The 25,604-nt window shown below is 39.9% G+C and overlaps 1 protein-coding gene across 1 annotated transcript in view; it reads right to left on the bottom strand.

The window, feature by feature from the left end:
- The window catches only part of fgf2 (fibroblast growth factor 2), a 96,065-nt gene extending 71,181 nt beyond the window's left edge, over nucleotides 1–24,884 (bottom strand). Inside the window, exon 1 of the mRNA XM_048531233.2 lies at nucleotides 24,194–24,884. Within this exon, the coding sequence (XP_048387190.1) occupies nucleotides 24,194–24,380 (187 nt within the window). The 5' untranslated portion in view covers nucleotides 24,381–24,884. The remainder of the gene's footprint in view (nucleotides 1–24,193) is intronic.
- Nucleotides 24,885–25,604: the final 720 nt, after the last annotated feature.

Raw genomic sequence — 25,604 nt, forward strand, 5'->3', positions numbered from 1 at the left:
AAGTTGAAGATCTGGGTCCACAAATACATAGAGCTTTGAGACTATGCCTCAAAAGCTAAATTCCCTTTGTATCCAAAAAATGCTTTCGGAAATTGTAATTAATATTGTGGACTTCAGGGTCAACTCTCCCTAAAGCCCACCCAGATCCCCTCCCCCTTCAATTTCTGAGGGGTCCCAACCCAAAACGTCAACTTCCCTGCTCGTCTGGAGCTGCCTGGTCTGCTGTGCTCCTCCAGCTCCACAGTTATCTTTGACTCCAGCATTGGTAGTTCTTGCTATCTCTGAGTAGAGTACCCAAACACCATATTCCTATCTACCAGGATCTTGAGATGAGTGAGTATTAGCTGCGTCTTCACTCATCCCAATCCACACGGACAAGGAGAACCACGACTTCAACAAGATCCTGAGTCAGGCTAGGCAGAGACAAGTGCAAGAATTCCTGGAAGCATGGCACTCCACGAAGCATGCTACTAATAAGCACATTGAACTTGACCCCACATACATCCCACTACGGAGGAAGCCAGGAAGGTGAGGCAATCCATCGCAACAGACCCCAGAGTTTATAAAACAGGTGGGAAAACACACCAACACTTGATCAGAGGCTGCACTGAGGATGTTACCAAGCTTGGTAACAAAATATCTGCAGAACAACAAACCAGCTCGGCAAGACAACCATCCTCAACACCCACAACCCGAGCTACAGATCCATTCCAAAATTTTAATAAAAAATAAGGCTCAATCCAACCTTCAGCTGTATAGTTTGATATGTTAATTTCAATGCCTTGACTTCATAATTAGCTAAAAGCACCATCAAATATTAAACAATTATACCACAGTCACTTTTCCCTAATAACCTTTAAGTGTGTATAGTTAATCCTATCTCATACCACAATTCAAATCCAAAATGGACTGTCTCCAAGTTGGTTCCTCAAAATGGTTTGACAAACATTTTGTATACATTCCATTAACTCATCCTCCATGTAATAACCGAAAATATATAAAATTTATGTTACTGAATATTCCAAGAATTTAATGTATTTCAATTAGATCACCTCCTCTTCTTGAGCGTTTAGAAGAATTTGATTTAGTCTATTCAAATCTGTCCTCATGGGGAATATCCTTATCAAAGTAAAAGTCAGCCTGGAGAACTTTTGCCACACTATTTAAAGGGAATTACAACTTTATTGGAAAGAAAATTATACATATTACTCAAGGCATAGTCTCAAAGCTCGATGTATTTGTGGACTGTTTTTCTAGTACTGCAAAAGGTGTCAATTGGCATCCCAATTACTACACGCATCCTAGCTTTGTGGTTTGTGTCCGAGGACATCAAAGTTGCTCTGAATGCCAATGTTACACAAACAAACAATACAGCACAGGAACAGGCCCTCCAACCAATTCACCCTGCATCAATTCTCAACGCTTACTCAGGCCTGCTACTTATTCCCCATGCAGTATCTATTCTTCTGTTCATCACCTGTTCATGTGTCGATCAAGATACGCCTTAAACATTGCTAACATGCCTGCTTCCACTATCCCCACTGAGTGCATTCCAGGCACCCAATACCTCAAATTTTCCCTGCACTTGCTTTGTGAGGGGTAGGTCATGCCTTACAAACCTTAGAGTTTTTTGAGGATGTGACTAGAAAGGTTGATGAGGGTCGAGCTGTGGATGTGGTGTATATGGACTTCAGTAAGGCATTTGATAAGGTTCCCCATGGTAGGCTCATTCAGAAGGTCAGGAGGAATGGGATACAGGGGAACTTAGCTGCTTGGATACAGAATTGGCTGGCCAACAGAAGACAGCGAGTGGTAGTAGAAGGAAAATATTCTGCCTGGAAGTCAGTGGTGAGTGGAGTTCCACAGGGCTCTGTCCTTGGGCCTCTACTGTTTGTAATTTTTATTAATGACTTGGACGAGGGAATTGAAGGATGGGTCAGCAAGTTTGCAGACGACACAAAGGTCGGAGGTGTCGTTGACAGTGTAGAGGGCTGTTGTAGGCTGCAGCGGGACATTGACAGGATGCAGAGATGGGCCGAGAGGTGGCAGATGGAGTTCAACCTGGATAAATGCGAGGTGATGCATTTTGGAAGGTCGAATTTGAAAGCTGAGTACAGGATTAAGGATAGGATTCTTGGCAGCGTGGAGGAACAGAGGGATCTTGGTGTGCAGATACATAGATCCCTTAAAATGGCCACCCAAGTGGACAGGGTTGTTAAGAAAGCATATGGTGTTTTGGCTTTCATTAACAGGGGGATTGAGTTTAAGAGTCGTGAGATCTTGTTGCAGCTCTATAAAACTTTGGTTAGACCGCACTTGGAATACTGCGTCCAGTTCTGGGCGCCCTATTATAGGAAAGATGTGGATGCTTTGGAGAGGGTTCAGAGGAGGTTTACCAGGATGCTGCCTGGACTGGAGGGCTTATCTTATGAAGAGAGGTTGACTGAGCTCGGTCTCTTTTCATTGGAGAAAAGGAGGAGGTGAGGGGACCTAATTGAGGTATACAAGATAATGAGAGGCATAGATAGAGTTGATAGCCAGAGACTATTTCCCAGGGCAGAAATGGCTAGCACGAGGGGTCATAGTTTTAAGCTGGTTGGTGGAAAGTATCGAGGGGATGTCAGAGGCAGGTTCTTTACGCAGAGAGTTGTGAGAGCATGGAATGCGTTGCCAGCAGCAGTTGTGGAAGCAAGGTCATTGGGGTCATTTAAGAGACTGCTGGACATGTATATGGTCACAGAAATTTGAGGGTGCATACATGAGGATCAATGGTCGGCACAACATTGTGGGCTGAAGGGCCTGTTCTGTGCTGTACTGTTCTATGTTCTATGTTCTATGTTCTCCCCTAAACTTGCCCCTCTCACCTTGAGCCTGTGCCCTTGACTATTCGCTTCAAATTTTGTAGACTATCAGGATGCTCCTCAGCCTCCATCTTTTCAATGAAAACAACCTAAGTCAATACAACCTTTTCTGATGACTAAAACCCTCCATGCCAGGCAACATCCTGGTAAACATTCTCTGCACCCTCTTCAAAAGAATCCACGTCCTTCTGGTGCAGTGGTGACCAGAACCGCACTCAATATTCCAAATCTGGCCTAACTAAATTTTTGTGTAGCTGTAACATAAAAACTTACTAACTTTTATATTCAGCACCAATGAAGGCAAGCAAGCTACCTGCCTTCTTGACCTCTAGCTAGATGTGTTGCCACTTTCAGAGGAGAATGTACTTGTACATCCAGATGCCTCTGTACATCACTGCTCCTAAGGGTTCTGCCATTTGTCGTATAACTCACACCCAAATGTGAACCACCAAAATGCATCTCCTTGCATGTGTCTGAATTAAACTCTATCCACCAACTCTGCAATCTTATATATATCCTGCTGTACCCTTTGACAATCCTCATTTTCTGCAACTCTGCCAACTTTGGTGTCATTGCAAACTTATAATCAGACGTCCCATAATTTTCCTCCATATGATTTATATATAAATCACCAATAAAAAAGTTCCAGCACCCATCCCTGCTCAATTAGTTACTCATCTCTATTCCAAAAACAAAAACACTTCTCCCACCACTAGTCTTCCCTCCACACAACCTTCAAAAAGTGTTCAGCTTTATGATCTTGGCTAGGAAGATAGTAATGTCATACTAGATTCCATATTCTATATACTTGCCCATTCACTTAACCATTCATATCCTTTTGAAGTTTCTTTGTATTTCCCACATCACTTACCTTTTCTATATAGCTTGGTATTGCCAGCAAAATGTGGGTGCATTACATTCAGCCTCCTCACAAAAAGTCAAAAGAAACAAGTGATGTCCAATAATGAACCTTGCAATACAACTGTTACAATTTGCTGTTTTCCAAATGATCTGCTTAATTCCAATCTATTTGTTTGTTAATCAATCTTTCAATCAACATTTTATCAGATCCACTTCATTAGCCTTTGGGTATAACCATTTTTGTGGCCTAAGATTGCTTTTTGAAAATCTAAATGTACCATATTCACCAGGCCCCCCCATCTACCCTGCTAGTTATAAACTTAAAGTATGCTTACTCAGTCCACCATTTTCTAAATAATCTGAATTATCATACCCTAATAATATTCTACTGCTTTCCACAGTATTAACATCAAGCCAACTGCACACCATTCTTTCTTCATTTCTCAAATATGTCACATTATGTACCTTCCATTCTAAAAATCGAGAGAATTCTATATAATCAAAACAATAAGCAACTCTCTCTCTCACCTATGATTCCTTAACTGTAGGCCATCACAAACAAATGTCGATTTACTAAATTTCTCCATTAACTTTCATTAAAAAGACTCCTTTGGTAGTGCAAAGTTTGCTATTGATAGAGAGGCAGGCTTTAGAAGTTTAATAACTGCTGTCATCAGGACAAATGCAAGAATGCCATCTTCCATACAATCACAATTTATACTACAGGAGAAAAAAGGATGCCAATTGCTGTTCACTTTATGCATGGCAATGGAGAACGCAATAGACAACAGCAGGGTCCTCAAGCAAGGGTTAAAAATATTCCTAGGAGCAAGTTACTGCAGATGCTGGAACCTGTACTGAACGATAAATGCTGGAGATCACAGTGAGTCACGCAGTATCTATGGAGAGAGAGCCAGCTAATGTTGATGACCAAAAACAATGTTGCTGGAAAAGCTCAGCAGGTCTGGCAGCATCTGTGTAGTAGAAAACAGTTAGCGTTCCGGGTCCTCCAACAACTCTATTCTTCCAATTTGGGCTGCTGGTGCTTCACTGGTTTCCTTCACACCTCTTTTGGTGGCTACACTTTCAGCTCAAAGTTCAGAAATTTCCTTCCATAAGCCGGCTCGCCTCACTTTCTCTCTTCAAGAGCTTTTGTAACCTCTACTAAACATTTCCCTACAAAAAAAAAAAGGAGCTTTTCCAGCAAATCGGGTCTGGCAGCATCTGTGAAGGACAAAGAGAGAGAGTTAACATTTCAGGTCCTGTGACCCTTCCTCAGAACACAGGAAAGGTCACCAGAGCCAAAACGTTAACTCTACTTTTTACTTCACAGACACTGCCAGACCTGCTGAGCTTTTCCAGCAACTTTGTTTTTGTTCTTGATTTACAGCATCCACAGTTGTTTTGGTCTTTAAATGTTGACGACCCTTCAGAGCTGAAGTGAAGTGTGGCGAGGGCAGCATTTATGCTATAGTTGAGGTAGAAAAGATGTTGGTAGTTCAGATTAAGTGATCGGGATGTGAAAGAGGCAGAATGATGGTGCGTCTACCCACCAGACTCAAAACAAAAAGAAGACCAACAATTGCACTGGGGTGGGTGGAAGCGACAGAATATAACAAGTAACGCTAAAAAAGGAAAGAGAAAGGAACAGGAGCTAGTTCACGATTGGAAGGTATCAAGCTCAATATCAAGTCCAGAAGGCAGTAAAGTGCCAAATTTGATGATCAGATGTTGCTCCTCCAGTTTGCGCCATGATTCACTGGAGCACTGCAGCATGCCTAGGTCAGACAAATGGGTATGTGAGCAGGACGCTGTATTAAAGTGACCAGCTACGGGAAGGTCGGGTCATGCTTACGCAGACTGGAATATTCTGCAAATGCAGACAGGATGACCACTTTGCTCCTTGACTCACTCAGATCATCAGCATTCATTTTAAATATACCCCTTTTTGGAGAAAATAGTTTCCTGTTGTATCGATGTATGTTTTTCCCCCAAGCAGCATAGACAAATAATATCACTAGCTTAATAGTGGATTTCAAATTAATCATTACTGTAGATATTAGAAACTCAGGACCATGGAACAATTGCTGTCCACCACAGAACCTCATCTAACAGGAGACATTTCAATTTGGGGTTTGCTGGTGTGTAGACTGCCCGAGTCTAGACTAACATACTGTTTGATTCAAATAGCTAATTATTGGGACATATAGTTCAGTTACTCGGCACCGCACTAACTACGGAATTATATATGTTAACATTTGTATTAGCTCCATGATTGATAAAGCAATCTTGTCGTTTAGGTAATTATGGCCCTGCCATTTGTTCATCTTTCAAGCTTGATGCAGAAAGTATACAAGTGATCTTGTGGAAGACTAGTAATCCTGATAATTTAATAACTGATATCACAAACTCTCATTTGGGCCAAAGGCCATGAAATTTGTACTGAAAATGCCTAGTCAACCAAAATTACACTACAAAGGCAAATATCTTTTTAAAAAACAATTGAATAGGTAGAAGCTGTTTCAAGCTGCTATTCTTCTCACTATTGCAGAAATATTTTGTACTTACCTTCACAACAGTAGACAAAAAAAGCTTAATGTTTTTGGAATTTTTCTTGTCTCATACCAATCTCTTCCTTTTTGTATAAAGAAGTTATGATTAGCTCCGATGTCCCTCACTAGTCTACTCGTTTATTCTACTTAATTAAAAATTTTAAAATCACCTCTGCTGATTTCTAAAATCCTGTCAATGCTCATATTTACCCAAATCTTATGATTCCTCATTTAAAATCTAATTACTACTAACCTTCAACTTAGCCACAATTTGACCACATTTAAAATAGATCTAAAAATAGTCTATTTTGATTATTTCCTCAACATGTTCATCTAGCAATCCCAAATGCATCTTGAATTTCTCCACCACACAATTACTGCATATTTGGTTTGCATAATCCAATGATGTGATAATTAAAGCCCATGACTACTTTCTAATATTAATTGCATGCACCTATATCCCAGATTTATAACTTCCCTTTCATTAAGGTTACTGCTCAAGAATCTTTAAGCTATGCTGACTCATATTTAAGAGCTCACAAGAACCAAATCAATTCTACATGTTGACTATCCAAGGCAAGTTGCTCATTCTTGTCTTTACACCTTTCTTCTCATCTGGGAAGCATTTCCATTTTTACCCATTTTCAGACAGTTCACATAGTCAAATAACCCCAAAATATATGGATTCAAATCTTAATCATTCCACAACAGCAACTTATTTATTTCTTTAATTTTCCATGTGTACAACAAAATGATGGTACCTGTTATGTATTTTGTGTTCCATTTGGATTTCCATTTGTTTAAGGACCAAGGCATTGTGGGATATATTTGCCATCATCACGTCCAGTGCAATGTTGTGTTGTGTTGTGTTCCTTCATTTTGGCTCCCTACTTGCTGATTGCCTGGTGTTATATGAACAAGGTTGATTGTCCAAAATATAACAAGTTGGCAGTGCAAATTTGCGCTCCTGGCTTCATAAGTGACAAAACAGGCCACAAGGAAAATTGCTTTAATCCTTTTCAGCTTCACTGTTCACACAAATGCTGGCACAGTTGAAATAGGTCGTACATGTGAACTGCAAGATGGAAGTGGTATGCTACTAAATGGGATACTGAGAAGATGCACTGAAAAGATATACATTAAGAATACATATAAAAAGGAACGGCAACACTTGTGGTGCCGCCAAGACATTTTGATGAAACTATTGAGCAGCGGAGCTCATATTACAGAGCATGGAATTCATTTTGTCATTGCAAATGATTTTAAAGTAACAACTTTCCTAAATATCTAAAACTACTTAGCCTGAGCAGAGTTTGGTACAATCTGATAATCTAAGTACAAAATTATACAGCAACATTGTGAAAGTTTGAGTCACATTTTTACCTAACCCACAAGTTATTGTTGAAAGTTTCAGATTTCACAAAATCAAACTAAGAAATGCAGGGAAGCAATTGCTCAGTTTTTGCCGTGCTCTAAGTTCGGCTTAAGTGTACCAAAGGGAGACAGTGATTTGGCAGCTGTATTGAAGGCGATGGGGAAAGTACAAAAGGAAATCTCGACAAAAATGAGAATGCAAAACTCGACTACCAACCAATATGTCTTAAAGCCAGGATTGTACCATACGCCACCAGACCAAAAGTTGAAACATGCCTGGAATACCGATTCAGGAGTGGCAAGAGAGAGTGTGTTGGTTACACAGAAAACAGGCAACACCTTTTGTTCCAATATTGAAGGCAGCTGGTTCTATTCAAAGTTGTGGGGATTTAAAATCTCCAAACTGTATGTATTGATGACTGGTTTGCTGGCTTGACAGATGATCAAAAAGTTCAGCAAGATTGATCTCTGTCAAACATACTTGCAGATGCATGTTGATGAGAAATCACTCCAGATGTTGACAATTGTGATAAAGGACTTTTCGCAATACTGTTGTCTGCTCTTTGACGTAAAATCTTGTTTCAGAGGGCTATGGACCAAGTCTTAAATGGATTGCCCATGATGCAGTGGTATTTGGATGACAGTTCTTTATGGCAGGAGTGAAAATGACCAATTTAAAAACTTAGCACTACTCTGCAAGGACTTGCGTGTATGGACTTTGCATTCAAAGATAAATGTGAAACCTTCCAGCCTTTCATAAAATATCAGGGGCATGTAATTGAGATAGCTGACTGCTACAAAGTTCCAACAAAAGTTAAAGATTATTGAAGAAGCTCCATCATTTCAGAATTTGAGCCAACTTAGCTCTTTCTTGAAGTTATGGAACTATTATAGAAGATTTGTTCCACAGTCGGCAACATTACTGAAGCCACTGCATGAACTTCTTCACCAGAGGAACTAAAGCTTGTAATTTAACAAGACTAAACAAGCACTTCTACACTACGATGTGCTGAAACATTGACCCTTTCTTCCTTTGCAATTGGCCTGCAATGCATTTCCATATGGCATCGGAGCAGTATTGTCACACATTAGGCTTCTGTCCTCCCAGAAGGCATGTTCCTTTAGCTTCACGTACCTTGAGCAAAGCAGAAAACAACTGTGTATGAACTAAAAGATAGATACTTGCAATCACCTTTAGTATTCAGGGATTTCCAATACTTGTTTGGAAGTTCACATCACTCGCAAATATCAAATTCTGCATGATATACATGAATTCCATCATTGGCTGCTAGTCATACACAATCTGGGTATTAACATTCTCAGCACATAAATATGACATCATGTATTGAAAATCCTGTTTTCATGATAATGCAGGTAGTCTGCCTTTAAAAGTCAGCCACAGATGTTAAACAGAAGGAAATATATTTTCAGCATATAGAGAACTCACCCTCAACTTCCTTGCAGGTGAAGAAAGTGATTAGTGTTCACCCAATATCATCTCAATTTATTGACATTATGATCCTTGAAAAGCATCCACAGACCTCTCAAGTCTCACCTGAGCATCTTCCTCTTCTGTCCAATAGAATGGGAATTCAATCCATTCTGGATGTTTACTATGGGGAATATATGTCACTATTCTACCAATATTGAGATATTAGAACGGCTAAATTCTGGTCACTGTGGAATTGAGAGCATTAAGGAAATTGCAAACAGCTATTTTTGGTGGCCTGATCTGGACAACGCTTTTGAAGAGAAAGCCAAAACTTGTTCGGAGGAGGAAAACATCATAGTCGACACTCTTACATCCATGGGACTGGCCTGCTAATCTATGGCAGCATATTCATATTTAATTCACTGATCCATTTGAAGGAAACATGTTCTTGATTGTGGTAGATGCTCATTCCAAATGGCCAGAGATCTTAGTGATGACACTTACTACCACCGAGAGTACAATGCAAAAACTGCATAAACTCTTCAGTCATTTTGGATTACCAGATCAACGTAACTGGTAACAGACCACAGTTTGTCTCTCAGGAGTTTCAGACAGTTATGAATGCAAACATCATACAATCACATCACTTTTGCGCCTTACCATCCCTCCACCAGTGGACTTGGAGAAATTTACGCAGAAGATGAATCCAAAACGCATCTGGATAACATTTTGCTGTCGTACAGATACACACCCAATGCTGTGACCATGGCATCTCCTGCTTTTCTAAGTATTGGACAGCAGCTACACACTTACTTTTGGTGAAAACTTTCCCAAAAAAAGGAGAGAGATAGTTAAACATCTTTGGCAGAATCAAGTCAATCGACACACAAGGCAAGGCATCAAAACTTCAGAACTGGACGACCTGAGGTTCAAAATTATGCTGCTGGAGTTAAAAAAGAGGTCCCATCCAAATGATTGCCATGGCAGGAACCAGGTCACGTCACAGTTCTGATAGCAAATTATTTCACCCAGAGGCAGCATATAGACAATTGTTGCAAGGCTACATAAGCACCAACAGACATCACCAATTGAAGTATCTGATTTCACATTCCACAAAAAAACTCCCTGGAAGCAAGAGTTGCTTGGTCCCAATTAGTCTCTTCCATCCATTACAGGTGGATTAACACCTACATCTATTCTAGCTGTGATTTCTGAATTTGTTGGTACACCCACAATGGTACCCACCCCCCGCCCCCGTACTGGGACACCAGAAGTCTTTCACGGTAGGTACAATAAAGATGACCACTTCAAAAGAAAGGTTAAGTTTGTAGTTACAGCAAATCCTTGTTTTTTGGGGCTAAGTAATCCCAGGATTAAGACAGGGTAACAAGGCAATCTAATTTCATAGCAAGATTATTATTTTGTCTATGGGCATTGCATTTAAGTGGGTGGACAGGGCAAGAAAAGAGATGCCAGGGATTTGTCACGTACTGCACATTCTATTTGATTTAATGTACTTTTATGTGCTAAGGTATTGTGGAGCTTAAGTCACCAATCTTGTCCAATGTAGAACTCTGCACGTCTGCAATAAACGGCATTGTATGTTTGTTTCCAAATGAACAAGGTTGAATGTTCAAAATATAACAGTACCTTAGGGTTAACTTTTTCTTTTAATTTTCTAGACTTCACCTTCACACGAACATCTTTTGTTAAATTCTGTCCCTTCTTAGATTCCATCTCTATATTTTTAACCTATCACTATGCTGCTACACAGCCTATTTCCAAATTTCAAAAGTAGCAAGAAAGGTTTTCGATTCATGAACAAAAACAGAAATTGCTGGCAAGTCTCAGCAGGTCTGGCAGCATGTGTGGAGAGAAATCCAGAGAGTCAGTTCTGAAGGGTCACTGGACCCAAACACAAGTGATTTCTCTCCACAGGTGCTTCTAGACTTGAGATTTTTCAGCAATTTCTGTTTTTCAGATTCCCAGCATCCACAGTTCTAAGTAAGTTTTTTTTGATGTTTTCTAATAAACCTGTTCAAGATGTTATTACACACCTTTGGAGCAGATGGGGTTTGAACCCAGGATCATTAGTCCATTGACAGAAACTTAATCTTGCCTGAATCCTCAGATCAGCCTGAACTGCAATACTGCCTCCAACTTATTTAAGATCATAAGACATAGGAGTGGAAGTAAAAGCCATTTGGCCCATCAAGTGCACTCCACCATTTAAATCATCACTGATGGGCATTTCAACTCCACTTCCCTGCACTCTCCCTGTAGCCCTTGATTCCTTCCGAGATCAAGAATTTGTCGATCTCTGCCTTGAAGGCATCCAACGTCCCGGCCTCCGCTGCACTCTGAATGAATTCCACAAGCCCACCACTCTCCGGCTGAAATGTCGTCTCATTTGAGTTTTAAATTTACCCCCTCTAATTTCAAGGCTGTGCCCATGGGTCCTAGTCTCCCCACCTAACGGAAACAACTTCCTAGCATCCACCCCTTCTAAACCATACATTATCTTGTAAGTTTCTATTAGATCACCTCAACCTTCTAAACTCTAGTGAGTACAATCCCAGGATCCTTAGCCGATCATAAGTTAACCTTCCATTCCAGGGACCGATCTGCCAGCTTGTGTTTCAATTCACCCGAATATATCCCGAACTCAGCTGAAGCAGTGGCATCTCTAATGGAACCATTCTCTTTGCTGTACTCGTGTCAGTGCCTCATGAAATCAAAATTCCCTGCTTCCCACACCACTCAAGGCATTCATTTAACCTTCTAACCTGGTCATATGTATGCCAATTTGCACATGATCAAACAGCAATCCAGAGCTCCTCAAACCCTTGGCACCTCATTCCTGGGTTTACCATGTCATTAGCCCATTTTAAATTCAACAGAATATGCTTTTCATAAACTAAATGTCAACATGCCATTTTGTAATATAGGACAATGACATGCACGGACAAGTGGTTAAATTGCTGGGTCAGGAAACTCTTTTAGCCAGGGAGACTCCAACTTAAGTGCAACACAGAAAAGCAAAGCAACTATCAGAACAGTAGCCATTAGTCCATTTGTCAGAAAAGGCACAGGTTATATATATTTGGCAGTCTGAAACAAATTTCAGTGAACACAACTCTACAAAGCTACATACTTTTATTCCATTTTACCTAGCAACACTTCAGACTACAATTGCACAATTTTGCAAAATATTTACCTTTTTTCCCCTTTAACTTTTGACACACACTACTCACAATGCTCAGAAAGCAACTAACCACATTGCAGGCTTGTGTAGGAACAATTGACCAAATGTGGTTGCTTTCCAATTCAATGCTAATTCTGAATGCAGACCCACGAGAACCTTTAGTGGGCCTCCGTCAAAAAGGTAACATATCATTACTCTGGAAAAATGAACTGCAAGGAAAGCTGTGGCTTAAAAATCAAGCTGTAGGCCTGTTATTTTCATTTACTTCCCTACTCCTTTTTTCCAATTTATTTCTTAGAAGCGATTTGCAAAATCATCAGTACAAATTGGAAAATTTATGCATGCTTATTTAACAAACAAACATTCAACAAACTGTGGGTAACCTTGCTTAAAAGCAAAATACTGATAAGGCTGGAGGAGGAGAAATAAAAAATATAAACCAAAAGTTCTGGAGAAATTCAGCCAAGTCTAGCAGCTTCTATATAGTTCTGAAAACTTTAATTAGACTCAAAACATTGATGGTTTCTTCCTCCACAGATACTGCCAGACTATTTATTGAAGCCCTGTAGTGTGAAAGCAGGCTATTCGGTTTCTAGACTGTAAAAGGGTTCCTTCCAAGTCTCTGGCATCTTGGCAGCTGAGAGACTGAATGGCTAGTTGAGTGGCTCAAGTCTGTCTGGCACACAGTTGCTTTAGTCGTACACCACCTGATTTGGTTGGGCCATATTAAGTGATTTCAGGTATCACTATATAAGAAGTACCCACTATTCCATTCCTTACAAAGCAAAGATAACTAATTCTATAGACATGAAGTCAGAAGTTCTCCTCACATCCTTTTCCCTGTCCCTCTACCCTCTCCCATCATCATTTGATAGATTGCCATGATTTCTATCGCAGAAATTAACACTGTCCATTTATTGCTTGGTCTACTGCCCTTCTGGTTTGACCAGCAAATAAGCAGACCAAATGCAATTGCAATTTGAAGGATAGCATAAGTTGGAAATTGAAAAAGATTAAACAACGAATGGCCCCCTCTTAGCTTTGTAATGGAACCAAAGAGTCCAATAGGATTGTAGCTGATCAGAAAAATATATTTCAGTTTTTGTCCATGTAATTTCGCACAGAAACAGGTATTTTGTTCAGGAGTAGCACAGAAATAGACACTTTATGCATGGAGCTGAAACAGCTTGGAAGGAAATGGAGAAACTTTGCCAAAATCTAAGTTTTTGTGCCAAGAACAAAGAGCTAACAGAAACCAAAAGGTGTTTTTTGATTTGGAAGTCAGAGCCCCATGCTGATGACATGTCCACAATCACGATGTGCTGAAGGAGAGATGGAGGATCACTTCGTTGGAGGCCAGTGGAAGGTTCCCAATAAATCTCATGCTGAGAATGGTGAAAACACCAAGGAGAATCAAACCAAATTCCTGTATACCATTGTGCAACTTGAATTGGTTGCAAGAGAAGGGACAAGATCCTTTAAAGTACAGGAGAACTCAGGATGGCAATAAAAGTAGAACCAAGGGTCTATTGATCTTTTAAAGATTTAAAGGCTAAGCATTTATCAAAGACAGCAAGTAATACTAACTAAATACTTCATTTAAAGTGTAAAAATGCCACACAATTGTCTCTCGCTTCCTTAGTATGGCTGTTGTAAGGACAGCATGAAAAATCTGACTGGTGGCTTCCTGCATTCCTTCAATCCAGTCTCCATTAAATGGTAATTAGTGGGGTCTTGTGGCACAGTGGTAGCATCCTTACCACTGAGCCAGGAGGCCCAGATTCAAGTCCCACCTGCTCCAGAGGTGTCGAACATCATTGAATACGTTGATTGCCAAAGATAAATCTGATAGCACATGGCTATGCAAGTTGGCAAATTGTTGCCATTTTAAATGAATAATTAATCAATGGTCAATTTATCTTATTACCAAGCCAGTGCTACACTGACCAGAATGTTACATGGTATGCCATAATGCAGTTGGCACAAGCAGACGGGCTAGAACAAGGTGGTTTTAAATGCAACTTGTGAAAAGGTGGAAAGGAAAAAGGGCAGACAAATCATTTAGTGAATGCATATCATGGGAATTTCTCCCCATCCCCACCTTTTCTTTCCCCAGCACCAATGTTATGCCACTTCTGTGCCTCACTATCTAGCTTCCAAAAGTGTTCCCCTCAAATTCCCTGCGCACCCCCCCCCCCCCCTTCCCCAAGGGAACCTCTGACAGTCCTTGATCCTTCCATGTTCCACACCATACCTGTCTTAAGCTCAAGGACTACCTATGGCACCCACTACTTAACTTTAGCACTGCAGGGATTGTTAGAACTGACCCAGAGGATGGAACTTCCTCTCAGTGGTTTATTTAAACCAACACAGCATGTTATTACTACAGGGCAGGCTTCTTTCAAGTCAAATCAGCTAGCATCTGACTTTTGCAATCAGGAGGCAAACAAGTTATCCACCTCCCCCATGAAATTCAGCAGTGGGAGTTAAAGATTTGTTTTGTTTATTTAAAGATCATGGCCCTGATATTATTCCACACGATCTCAACTTCTCAATGTCATTAGTCTCCAAAAAGCTATCAATTTCTATCTTGAACATGCTCAACAATTGAGCTTTGACTGCTGACAGAATTCCAAATAGTCACCACCCTCACACTGAGGAGACTGTTCCTTACATCAGTCTTTGATAACCTGCCCTTATTACTAGATGGATGTCCCCTGGTTTTACAGTCACCTACCAGGGGAAGTATCCTATCTAGATCCACCCTGCCATGCTTTGAGAGAATCTTGCAAATTTCTAGTTAAGAACTCCTATTCTTCAAAAGATCCGGAGAATACAAGCCCAGTTTCTCAAATCATCCTTCAAAACTAAAACAATCCTGCCATCCCAGCAATTAATAAGGACATGTTTACTCCCAGACCCAATGCCAACACACTGTTTTCCCCTTTTGAAATTAATACTGCAGTTGCATATTAGGAAATCATGGACAAGGGCACCAAGATCCTTTTGGATGCCACACTTCTCAATTTCTCACCACTTAAGAAATAATCTGGCTTTAATATTCTATACCAAACAAATAACTCCATGTTTATTTACATTCCACATTTTAGGTCATTTACATAGCCTGTCCAAGTCCATGATGCCTCCATGTGCTCCCCTCACAACATATGTTCACATCCAACATTGTGTCATCAGTACATTTGGTGCTATGATAATGGATTCACACACATACATGCACGCACACAGATTGTGAAAAGTTGTGGATCCAGCAATGACCCCATTACTAACAGCCTACCATCCCTAGATGGAGTGATTGCATCCAACTGCCTTGTCTACTCAGCAATTCTCAATCTATACTGGTATATTCCATCACTCTCCACACCAAATCCCACAAATCTAATTTTACTTATTGGCTTCCTGCGAGATACACTATCAAATGCGTTTTGAAAATCCAAAAATGCCCAATACTAGAAATATAGTAAATGAAACACTAAACAATTCCCAATGTTCACATCTCGTTGTTTGAGCTCCATCCAAACAGATTCTACATCTTGATCCTCTGATCAAAAATCCTGTCCTACTAGTGTACGGCGTGCTGATATCGCCATTTGTTAGGAGTGCTACTCAACATCTTTTTTTGTCTAGCTATTCTAAAATATAAAGTGCTCTTGGACATTCAGTACTCAATCCAAGTTACCTAGTAGCCATGTCTCTATTATGGCATTGAAATGAACCCGCTTCAAAATAAGCCTTTCTGGAATGTGCATTCAGATAAAATCCTTTGCATGCTTCATTTTCAACATTAAGAATACTAATTCTAAAAATGAATAGTTACTTTTCTCAACCAAGATCATAATGCTGCTCCTTAAACCGCTATTAACTTTTCCCATATTTCTATATTTAAATCTCCAGTCAGGGATCCACCTTCTCAGAACTGAAATAATCCTCAACAAGTCACAAATACATCAAGTGCAATTTTAGCCATGGTGCACTATCCGCTCTCAGAGCATTCTGCTATCTTTGCTAACAGTTAACCGTACCATCCTATTCCAATACAGGTCTGTTAAACTGCTCAATTAGACTGCCTTGCTTGATTCCACTCTTACCAAACTGACAGATTACCTCCAGAAATGGCTTTTCAACCTTGCTCCACATCATTGCCTCTGGAGTTCTCCCAAGGATCCATCATTGCCCGTTTCTTCCTCTGCATGTTGTCCCTGGAAGGATCATCTACAGACAAGAGGACCTCAGCTTCCATATGCATGCTGACAGCAGCCAACTCCATCTCTCCACCACTTCTCTCATCCATACTATTGCCTTTGTGTTGCCAGACTGTTACACAGAGCCAAAATCTCCTCTAATTATAAACCGAAGCCACTGCATTCAGACACACATTCACAAACACTGGCACCAATTCAATCTCATTATTATTACTTTTTCAACATGACGAGATGTTTACAATGACAGCAGTGCATTCACTCTGGACCTAAGCTTCAACCTGCAAAATGAATTCACTATCAATTACTTAGTTCCATCTCTAACATTGCAAGCTATAGTTCACCCCATAAATTGCTGAAATTGGCATCCATTGGTTTATGACCAGCAGACTTGACTGTTTTAGTACTCCCCTTCACAATCTCCCATACTACAGCCCGTGTTAAAAACAAAATTGAACCCACATTGGTGTTTTTAACCAAAGTCAGCCCAAGGTGTTTCACAGGAGCATTATGTGGCACTGACTCAGCTAGTACTTTGGAAAATGATGAAAACTTGATCAGAGTTAAGTTTGAAAAGAAAATCCTTAAAAAAGGAGGGAAGACAGAAGAAGTTTCCAGAGATTTGCAGAGTTTAAGACCTAGACAGACGAAACACAGCCACTACTGATTACGACCTTTAAATAAAGTATACTCAAGAGCAATGTTCCCTCTAAGCAGCATCATCATGCAGCTGGGAAGCTCTGCTCTTGCCAACTGCCATTCTGACAAATGGCTTCCAATTCCATAAGCCGCAGTCGCACATGGATCTCAGGGGCCCTCACAGCAAGAAAACAATTACAGGGAATGTTGCTCAAGTAGTCAAAATTGGAGGCATGCAGAGGCTAGATTTTCAGCTTTGGTAAACTACAGAGAGAAAAGAAGGTCATAGAAGAATTTGAAAACAAAGATGAAAACGTTTAAATTGATTCTCAGTGAAGCCATGCCTTAAATTAAAAAGCGTAAAGGCAATGGGTGAATGGAACTTGTGCACATCTATACACTTTGGAGTTTTAGAGAAACAAAATTTTGTGGCAAGACGACCACTGGAGACCATCCAAGAATGTAGAGTCATATCTAAAGGATTTCAACAACAAGTGAGCTGGGATAAGCAAACAAACATCAGATGTTAGAGGTGAGAGACATATTTGGTGATGGCGCAGAAGGATCACGTACAAGTGAATCATGACACAACAGTTGTGTACAGCCTGATTCAGCCTCATACAAGTGGCAACAGATGAAGATGCCACCCAGGAAATGATATCTGCTCTGGACAGAGACAACAGTGTTGCTGAAAAAGAGTGGCTCCCAGTACCCCAAAGCCTTCAAATCAAATTATTATCCTTATGATTAAGTCTCGTTTTGGACTGGCATGTTTCTCTGTATTCGTTTAACATTCAGCAATCCTCTACCTACCATAATGTTGGGAAATTCCATCCCAAACTCTATACCTCACTTCCTTTAAACTTACCATTTTTCATGAAGTTTTTGGTCATTACTGCTTCATCCCCTCTCTAGCTCAATGTGCATTTATGTTCCTAAAGCCCATTCATGACTTTTACCTGCAATAAAAGTAGGAACATAATTCAAATTTATCTTTAGTTATTGCTTTGTTAACATTTGACACACCCATTTGGCAGTTTCAATAGTCAGATGATTCCAAATACCAGCAGGACCTGTACAGAAACTAGATGTAGCCAGCCAATAGCCTGATAGTAGATCCTGTTCATTGTTTTATTCGGATGATATTTTAGTGAATTATCAGGAAGGGAGAACACTTAGGATGTAGGGAGCTAAAGGTCACTGATGCAAGGGCATCCTTTATTCTTTTACTTTCCTCCAGAAGTCAAAAAATGTAACAATAAGGCAGAGAGAAAAAAATACTGGTTTCAGGTCACATGGAGCACAAGGTCTTTTCTTCAAAGGGTCGATTGCATGCTCTTAAGTGGTTAGAAAAAGAGAACTTACTTATGGTGTCTAATATTCCATGATACTTAACGCATGCTTGCAATTTTCTTTTGCTGTATAACTTTGGATTCTTCTGACTTTCTCTCCCAATTCACTAGATTAGTGTCTCCTCTGTCATCAGGAACTGAGTCTCCTGTACCACCTAGACAGTACTAGTACAATAGCCCACAAGTTATGCACTACAGAGCATCTTCACTCTTAAAGAAGAAAGAAGATTCCCAATTCCATGAATAGTGGAAATCTTTGGAGATGAAGGATCAATAATCTAAGAATAGCTTAGAGGAATGGTGGCACACAGTGGTGAGCACTGCTGTCTCAGTGCCAAGGACCTGGGTTCAATTCCACACTCAGGCGACTGTGTGAAGTTTGCACATTCTCCCTGTGTCTGCGTAGGTTTCCTCTGGGTGCTCTGCTTTCCTCCTGCAGTCCAAAAATGTGCAAATTAGGTGGATTGGCCATGCTAAATTGCTCAGTGTTCAGGGATGGAGAAATTAGGTGGATTACAGACAGAAGGGTTTGGATGGATGCTCTGAAGATCAGTATGGACTTGTGGTCTGAAGGGCCTGTTTCCACACTGTAGGGATTCTATGAAGATAACTGATATCTGTTGTGAAATCAGGAAGGAGAGACGAGGTCTTCTGCTCAGTGTACAGGAGTATTTCCAACATTTCAGCTTTTGGTATGGATTCTTACTCTACAATACTTTTCAGCTCTGAACTAATGTAATAAAAAATCAGTATTGTATATGGATATCCACCTCCGTATTTTGTGAAACTCAGCTTGTTTGCATGACAGAGTTATGGTGTACTAGCAAAGGACTTCTGCAGCAGTGGAACAAATACCAAATAACCATTCCACAACAAATTGATAAACTGATGCAACATTTTTAATTAGCAGAATCTCAAAATATCTGGGTGAAATCACATTTAGTAATATTCTATCATACTGCAAGCTATATCACTGCAAACCAGTCAGAATTAAGAAACTATGAAACCCTTGAGGATTGGCAGTAGGTAGCCTGCAGTCTTATATAACCACAAACTGTATATTTTAAATCGGCAACACTTGGGTTGGAACAAATAAGTTTACCCAGGGTGAGGGAGAATTTTTCCCCAGCTCGAGTCATTCAAACTGGACTTTTTTTAAAAAAAGTTGCTCCTTAACACTCACTTGGGAGCCTTTTTTAATGAATTGTATCTTAAAAAACAAGATTTTATATGGAGATATATAATCCCATTAGATATTTTTAAAAAGAATTCTGTACTTGCAAAAGCTCTCGATTATTGCAGCTACAAGCAGTGAGCAGGGAAACCTCCCTTCCCCCCCAAAAAAATGAGAAAGACGGTTGCTAGAGTTTTCTATTAAAAACCTAACTATGCATTTCTAATTTTATGTACTAGACAAAGTTCTCTAGAGTGTTCAACACATTAAAAACTCAACCAACATTTAAACTTTTGCTTTTGCCTCAAGTCAGAGCTTAAGGGCACTAGTTATTCACATTCCAGATCCTTTGGTCCATGATGATGCACAAAATTATCAGAGAAACCATCAAGACAAATCCCTCCCATCCCCACATTCATTTCATTTCTTTTAAAAAATGAAAAGTAGCACAACACAACATTTGAAGAATTGAATAACATTTGGGAAAATAACTTCTTTCAATGTCAAATGCAGGTTTTCTATTAAATATATATATGTATGTATATAGTGTACTTCACTGCAGTTTTTATTTAAGTCATCAAATGCTCGGTGATAATTGCTCAAGTAGTTACACAACATCAGTGTGCAGCTTTTAAAAATGTTTCCCATTGACTTACCACAGCATAAACGTATCAGCAATTACCCATCACTGTAAAACAACAGATCATGTTCTACTAGTTTTTGTCTCATTGTTATTAATAAATCTGTCTCATTTATCACTGCAAAAAGTTAGCTCAAATAATAAAGAGATTGTAAGCAATTTGGGACAAACTAAAATCATGAAAGTTGCGATACAATTACACGTTTATTTTTTGTTTTCCCCCGTAACTTTATACTAACACAACTTTTGTTTCGCTTCTACTTTGATTCTGCAGCTCCTAATTAAACTCTATGGGTGTAACACTTCAGTGGAGGGGTTTACCCTACTGTTGAGTCTTCACAGGGTGTAATTCAAATAACATCCTTTGATGCCAGTTCCCCCAAGACCCTAAAGACCACTGACTGGAGTGTCACAAATATCCATATAATTTATCAACTAGCCTAAAAGGCAGGATGTAAAAAAAATCTCACCTTTGATATTTTCCCAACGCTTGTAGCTATTTGAAAGCTTTTCAGGCTGACTTCTCACAATGCAAAATTAAACAATACACTACTTGAGATTTCAACGTGAACATTGTAAGTGATGAGTTACTCTGTGCAGTTAAGTGTTTGAAAGCTTACAAATGTCCAGAACTAAAATCTACGCTTTGATATGTGGCACCATATGTGGTTTTTTTTCAATTACATACAAGTTTTCAGTGCTGGTAATGAAAAAAAAATCACACTGACTTGTGAAAAGTGCTCATCAGGGCCACTGTATATTATAAGTGGAGTTAAAAAATCTTGAATGCAGCCTTTTGCTATTGGTTTGCAAATACAATTCTGATACTTCAATTGTTTTACCTATTTAGAAATAAGCACTCTCACTATAAAGTTCTGTGAACTTAAGGAATCAAATTCCTACCACTCAAATTATTTTCAAAGATACGTAATATGAAAAATACTGCAGCATTACCACGTTAAAAAACCAAAAGACTTTAAAACTATTCCGTTTTTGACAAATCCTGCAGGGCAATTTTCTTTTAGCTTGATGTTTATTTACACTATGGATAAAGTACAGGTTTTTGATACTGATTATACACTTTACAAAGCTTTCAGTGTTCAATTATTTTGAATCTGATACAACCTAGGAATAGCAATACAAGTTGGATCCCACTCCTTGCTCCTTTTTGTTACATTTCTTATAAATGCAAGATGATAGCACACAGTACAATTTAGGAGTTAAATCAATGTTATATAGCTGCTTAAATTTCAGTGACAACACTTCTTTCTTAGACACTGCCATATGTTCTCAATTTAACAATCATCTCCATGAAACAAAATGCAGGTCAGGAGATGGCGTCATTGCCTGTGGTGCAGTGCAAGTGGTATGCCCGTTCTAAATGTGGTTGATATATCACTGTTCATTTGGTTTGTGGTTGCTACAATATATAATGCAATAATGTTGTCAGGTTGTTAACTAAAAACTTAACTGTTCTATTTTCAATACTAACCCTGCAAAATTAAACATTTCTAAACTAGATGCTTTCACAAATTTTAATTCATGCGACAGCTGGAATGACAGAGGTTCTAGACATTTATACTAGTAAGATAAATCAAGACACTGTTTAAGTATAAGCCATTTGTCTTTGGTAAAACTTAAAAATTTTCATCGTTTTGCATGAAGGCCATAACATTAGCTAGCTATCTGCACACCAACTGTCCATGGAAATGTAACTGGATAATTTCACTGTACAATATACTTAATAAAAAGATTCCTTTCACGAGCTGTGCGAACAGACCTTACAAATCAGCGCAGCTTTGGCGTAGGCGTACGTTAGGGTCTTCTAGCGTCTGACGAATGTCCCTACCATTAAACCAGAAGTGGATTCAAGTTCCATTTGGTCCAGAAGTGTCGTAACATTTCTTAACAGGCCGATTACAAAATATCTATAGGTTCATGTTACCTGAAATCGTTGACGTAATTTTTTACCAGCTACCAAATATCCCTAGGAACACTCGTTTAGCTATTGCCTAGAATGCTGACACTGATGCCTGCCACAGGGGAATAATTTAAAGTTACAACATGCCTACCCTGCAGTTTAACGATACTTCGTTAAATCTCGACCAGGATTAATCAGAACGTTTCGCCGATTTGTGCACGCAATGCAAATTCCACCAAGCATGTCAAAATACTTAGTGTACTGCATGCCGTTTTAGAGAGAACAGATGTTGCTACCCACTTTCAAACGTTCTTCATTAACATGAAACTTCATCGAGATTTTCGACAACAAACTAACCCATATTTCATTCGCTTTCGAGAATAATACGCAAAGCACAAGTTACATCGTTCTAGAGTGAACTGTTGCCCGTCCCTCAGTGCCTAACTCTAAAACTGAAGAGTTGTGGAAGCAAAGAAAAAAGGAAAGTAAAAAACCGTGAAAGTCTGTGCAACATTATAAAACTCGGTCAATGTCACAACACTTCCGCCACTAAATGATGCAAACTTATTGCAATATGATCTCTAGCGGAGAAAGACAAAACATCTGACAACTGAAGGAAGCAATTCATTTCAATTACGCACAGGCATCTTGTAACAATAGAGGAAACCGGAAAATACAAAAACCAAGTGACCAAAAAACTAGAAAGTCTGGATTACCCTCCCCCACGAGCCGAACAGTGGGGTTGTAATACGGCTCCATCTAGGTGCACGGATTTTACTTTGGCTAATATGTTTCTGATACGAATTTCATAAAGCGACATCCACACTGGGGATTATCTAATTTATTTTTGGTATTCGATCGCAATTCCTTCAGCCGAAACGAATGACGTGGGATCAGCAGATGTAGTTTAATATTTAAACGTTCCATGAATTTACGTATTAATCGCATTCCTACCGCTCCCACTAATAATTACTAAACGTGTTTTTTTTAAAAAGAAAACGTACTGAAACAACAGTCTAATGTTTTGTTCATTTCTTTCCCGGACTGTAGCATTTACAGGGCTTATTAAGCAAGATGTATCAGGTCGTGCTGCAAGAAAATTAGACAATAATTGTATACAAGAATGCAAAAAAGTGAGCAGATTTACAGGAGACATTATCTCTAAGTACTTATATTAGGTAATTATGGGGATTGGGGAGTGGTGAGAGCTGGAGGAATATTTGTGCACTTTATTTAAAGTGGTAGACTGTTACTGTTTAACTGTTAATATGAAAACGATACCCATTAATGTTTATCTTTGATTCACAGAACATTTAAGAATGCCATAATCTCTTGCTGGCAAAGACGACGTGTGAGAGCGAGTAATTATATTATTTTGGTTGTAGCTATCTTACAAACTACCCCCAAATACTTTTCAACGAACGAGTGAGAAATTTTTTTGACAAACTTTAGAGCCATGAAGTACAAGACAGCTACCTGATAAAAGGTTGCCAGAAGACAAATCGAAAAAGGTCTACATGATGGTAGAGTTGACGCGACAAAGCGGAGCTACTTGTCTCCACAACACAGTCAAGCAGCAACAAGGTTTTGAAGAATATCTTCCCAAGACAAAGCAAATACTGTGGTGTCAAGATACACAAGGGTGCACAGTTCCTTGTAACGGCTAAATCAAATCTATAAACATAAGCTATTTGCGAAATTGGTGGTCAGGCCGAGATTCGAAATCATGAATTACAACCGGGTCCAAGATGAAAATTGGGTGGAATTAAAAGGTAATTACCAGCAATAATTACTGCTGGATTGGGAGTTCGAACCGATGAACATGAATAAAGATGGAATGTACATCGCATAATTGGCATGGTTAAGTACTAATACAGAAAAGAAAGCCTTCGCTTTAAGATCACAAAGAATAACACGAAAAATAACTTTTCAGTTAAACGTTAAATAAAAACATGCAACACTCACTGTTGCCATCGTTCTTCTCACGGGTTCCGTCCACTCTGCCGTCCGGCAAGATCCTCAGGAAGTAGCCCCCATTTTTACAGTACAGTCTTTTGGGCTCCTTGAACGATCCAGGCGGGAAGGGGCTGCTGCCAGCATCGGAGAGAGTGGGCAGGGTGCTGACCCCTCCTGTTCCAGCCGCCGCCGCCATGTCACAGGCCGCCTCAGATTCTCGCTGCCCCCTCCCCCGAGCTCGGCGCCTCTGCTCGCCCACCTCCCTGGCTTGTCTCTCCGGGACCGTCCTCCTTCGCTTCTCCACCCCTTTCTCTTTAATACCAAAGGGCAACAAGCGACTCCTTCGTCCTCTCACTCCTTCATCTAAAGGGCGAAGTAGCTGGTTGTTTTTTTTCCCCCCAAACAAAGTCACACTGTCTCTTTTCTCTAGAATTTACGAACAAGAAAATATTGCTTCCCCGCTTGTTCTCACTCTTGAGAGAGTATTCAAACGATCCAAAGATTGACGCGAAACTTTATGATAAGGAATAACGGTTCATTCCATCACTTCGCAGTTGCTTCATCGTCATGATTCCCGGTAGTTAAGGGGGCACACACACACAGCACTCCCTATGTGTGTTGCTGTAAATAAGTGGGAACGCCACTAGCTGGAAATGTTTCACTTTCTGATCCAGTCTCGATGCTAAAACCACATACCCCTCCTGAAGTGCGCAGCCTGCCGGCCGCATGTGCGCACGCGTGTCCCTTGAATCCAACTTTGTTCGGCTTCTTGAAGCAACAGAGGGATTAGGACAGGACAGAAGGTGCTTTTAAAGGGACAATACCACATCCACGTTGGTTTCGCAGGGTCTTGGTTCCCCCCATCCGTCGAAAAATGGGTGACTCCTTCCGCAAATGTTTAACAAATCGGAGGTAGTCCTCATCTTTTCTCATGACAACCAGAGAGTAGCCAAAAGGAAACTTAAAATTGTTATTTCTCTGGTCGTTGAGTGCGAAAGTTATTTTGAAACAAATTCAATATTTATGAAATTTATACGCAACTCACCCAGGAAGTCACACCATCGCTCCTACCATGCAACACTGACAGCAACACAAATATATGGCATGGCTGGGGAATTGGTTGAGAGGCAAGAGACAGAAAGTAAAAGATGAGTAGATACTCAAATTGACAGGATGTTACCAGTGGTGTCCCACAAGGATCTGTGTTAGGGTCTCAATTATTCACATTGTTTATTAATAACTTGTGACTCAGAGGTTAGCACTGCTGCCTCACAGCAGTGAGTTCAATTCCTGTCTCGCGCAACTGTGTGTATGGCTTTTGAACATTCTCCCTGTGTCTGTGTGGGTTTCCTCTGGGTACTCTAGTTTCCTACCACAATCCAAAGATGTGCATGTTAAGTGGATTGCCCATGCTAAATTG

Source organism: Stegostoma tigrinum, chromosome 1 (assembly GCF_030684315.1).
Source record: "Stegostoma tigrinum isolate sSteTig4 chromosome 1, sSteTig4.hap1, whole genome shotgun sequence".
NCBI classification, from domain to species: Eukaryota; Metazoa; Chordata; class Chondrichthyes; order Orectolobiformes; family Stegostomatidae; genus Stegostoma; species Stegostoma tigrinum.